At 37.9% G+C, this 3,489-nt stretch overlaps 1 protein-coding gene across 2 annotated transcripts in view; it reads right to left on the bottom strand.

Moving 5' to 3' along the window:
• The window catches only part of LOC109540763 (galectin-8), a 17,804-nt gene extending 14,572 nt beyond the window's left edge, over positions 1 to 3,232 (bottom strand). For both annotated transcript variants that reach the window (XM_048665379.1, XM_048665367.1), the window contains exon 1: positions 2,804 to 3,232. In XM_048665379.1, coding sequence (XP_048521336.1) covers positions 2,804 to 2,923 — 120 coding nt within the window. In that variant the 5' untranslated portion in view covers positions 2,924 to 3,232. The remainder of the gene's footprint in view (positions 1 to 2,803) is intronic.
• Between the last annotated feature and the right edge of the window lie 257 nt (positions 3,233 to 3,489).

Raw genomic sequence — 3,489 nt, forward strand, 5'->3', positions numbered from 1 at the left:
GACGGCCTGGGAGAAAGAAACGAACGAGGCAACAGATGCTGCAATAGACAATTTGCTACTGACATTAATCTATATATAATTATCACTATCTTCAAACACCGCCTACGACGTTTGTAGCTGAATGCGGATCCGACCATAATTTACTCTGGGCAAATTTTAAGATCAAATTGAGCAAACGAATATCTAAAGCAAAGACCAAAAGAATCAGTGCTCCTGAACCAATAATCTTTCAAGAGACCCTCAGAAACCGCGGACGTCTCCAACTGAAAGGAGGCTCGGATTAAATCTTTGAGAAATTTATTAATGAAGCAGCTGACAGCATACCAAACAGCTCAAATAAAGCAAAACATCAACATTAGATATCAAACGAAACACTGACATTAAAAGAAGAACGTCGGGCTACGAATAGCAGGGATAGACCGACAAAAAGAACAGCTAATAAAAAACATAACAGTAAAATAAAATCTTGCTGTGGAAGAGTCAAAAACAACCACATGGACAGAATATGACGACTCGACTGAGCTCTATGGTAAAGTAAAATGCTCGGCACGAGAGTTCAAACCCAGGACACAGATCATCAGGAACAACGAGGGCAATGTAATCACGGATGCAAAAGGCATTGTTAGTGTGTCACGGACGTATTGCACAGAGCTCTTCCAAGAACTTCCAAGATGACCTGCAGTCCGACCCCGGAGACCTCGGGGAGAACAGAAAAACTCGAACCAACAATACTTAGAGAGCAAGTGGAACAAGCAGTGAAAAAACTGCGAAATCAGAAAGCACCAGGTTGTGATGGAATCACCGCTGGAGTATTGAAAAACAAGGGCGAATTGGAGATATCCATCATACGTCATAAGATCGGGGCGACTGGGATCAGAGCAACATTTTCATGCCTTTATATAAAAAAGGTTTTCCTCTCGACTATGGAAACTATCGTACGATTGCCTTAATTCCGCATGTCAGCAAAATCATGCTCAGGATTCTGAACGGCTGAAGAATTTTCTCCTCAGACAAATACCAGTCGAACAGACTGGATTTGTTCCAAGGAAAGAAACCCCAGAGTAGATCTTGAACGTTCGACAGGTCATTGAACAAACCAGGGAGTTTAATGTTAAAATGCTCATATGTTTCGTGGACTACAGGATGGCTTTTCACGAGATAAAATAGTCGAAGCCATTAGGGAGATTCTTGAAGAGTGGAATGGTGTCATTGCTGTTGACGGCAGAAAAATTAACAACCTTCGGTACGCGGATGATACCCTGATAATAGCAAAAGACGAGCATGAACTCATTAACATAAGACTGGAAATCAATAATTCAAAGACTAAAGTAATGATTGTTGATCGTGCTAATATCACGCACACAGCCCTGATATTACAGATGTCACTGGTTATCGGGCTGTACCAATACCGGAGATTGAGAAACTCAGCAGCGAAACTCACTCGTATCTGGAAAAACACTTCCTTCACAATTAACACGAAGCTCAGGCTTATATGAACTCTCATTTTCCCCATAGCGACTTATCCAGCAGAGACGTGGACAATGAAAATGACACCGTCGCAGAATTGATGCTCTAGAAATGTGGTGCTATAATGAATGCACCGAATTTCATGGAAAGCACACCACACCAACGAATCAATTTTGAGACAACTGCGAATCAAAACTAGACTATCCACTTAAGTCAACCAGCAGTATTTACAATACTTTGGACACATTGCCAGTTCAGTGGCAATGGAGAAGCTGATCATAGAAGGAAAAGTACATGAACCAAGACCAAGACGACGTTCACCGTGGCGATAGGTAGATCAAATGAAAAATCTGATAGGAGAGAGCCTGCAAGATGCAATACGCCACCCCAAGATAGAGAATTATGGAGGCAAACGATTGATGAACTTCCTACATGATGCCACCGCACCCCTTCGAGGGGCTTACGGACGACAAAAGAACAGTAGCTCGAAAATGCTACGTTACGGATTTACAAGGTTTGAACACAATTTCACACATTTTGAAAAAGTTTTTAGGGCCAAAATATACCATCAATTAAAATATTTGGACTCTTCAATGATACACCATGTATAATGTTACAAAATATTTATTTGCAACGTTTAAACAACATTTAGCGCAACGTTTCAGTTACATTTCCTTGAAACGTTTCAGCAATGTATCAGCGAAACGTTTCTGAGGGCGGACATTTTCAGTTACATAAATGTCTCTGAAACATACATTGCATACATATATATAACTGAAACGTTTCGAGATTCAAATATACGTTTCTGAAACAAAGAATTGTTTAGAGGGATTACACCAACGTATCTACAAAACTGCCAACCAAAAACCAAAACTGCTCTTAGAGATCACTTTGAAAATGAACAACATACATGTATGTTGTGTATTTTTAATAGATCATATGTAGAAATGCATTTGATCTTAATGAAACAAAAATAATTGACAAACTATATACAAAAACGATTGATCAGTGATGGTGGATGAACATCCAACTTTTGGCTTAATTTGTGGACCATCTAGGATTTTTTTCGCTGAAACTGCTTAATTTGAAGTGTTCTTTAACGAAAAAGCCAAAAATTCGGAGAGACTCAAAGGACACAGGCACCTCCCACTAGATAGCGCGAATGCATGATCAGGAAATAATCAATATGTCACTGACATAGATACCTATATTCACATAACAATAGAAACAATGTAACAAAACAATGACTGTACAGGTATTTACAAAAATCATCCAAAGTCTAGCCTATCTGAATTTCTGTAAGTCTTCAATTCTGTTGTTGAAGTTTTTCACTTACCTTTTGCTCCATATTGTCCTCGCGGCTAAGCCCTTTCTCACATTTTTTTAATTTGGGAAAACAGCAACAGGAACTAGTATCACCCTTTCTTTTACTTTTGGCTTCAATTGCTACGGGCATTTTTTCTACACCGGTTGCAATATTCGATCGCAAACAATTCTGATAGAAAATAGTAAAATTTGCTCCTTGGCATCAATTCGAGATTTTAAAAATAGTCAGAAAGAAACAGTATACACCAACTTGTTATCAATGAAAATGTATTTTTAGGTATGATACTCGGTCACTCCATTTCAAACTAAATCAATATCCTATGTTTATTGTTGTGAAATGGCCACACTAATGATAACTCATAAACCTAAACGAATGACTCATAAAGATGTTTGCTAAGTGATTAAAATGGTGTTATTGCGATGATGCTTGACTTGTTACAGGTATGTTGCAGAATTCAGGGTCAATAGCGCAATTAACATCAATTTATTCAGGAATCTAAGTATATATACAGTAGTATATCAGGTTGTATATAAGTTCTAAATAGCCGAGGTGGTATAAACTTACAAAGATTTGTACTTGCTTATTTTGCTTCACAGTTTTAAATTAACTTTTAAAAGGTCCAATTTTCTCACGGACTTTAGTTGTTGACTATAAATTGATAACGAGGGATTTTATGATTTTAAGGATGACTTTAT

This window comes from Dendroctonus ponderosae, unplaced genomic scaffold (genome assembly GCF_020466585.1).
Source record: "Dendroctonus ponderosae isolate FM_Combo_2020 unplaced genomic scaffold, Dpon_F_20191213v2 Dpon_F_20191213_1, whole genome shotgun sequence".
NCBI classification, from domain to species: domain Eukaryota; kingdom Metazoa; phylum Arthropoda; class Insecta; order Coleoptera; family Curculionidae; genus Dendroctonus; species Dendroctonus ponderosae.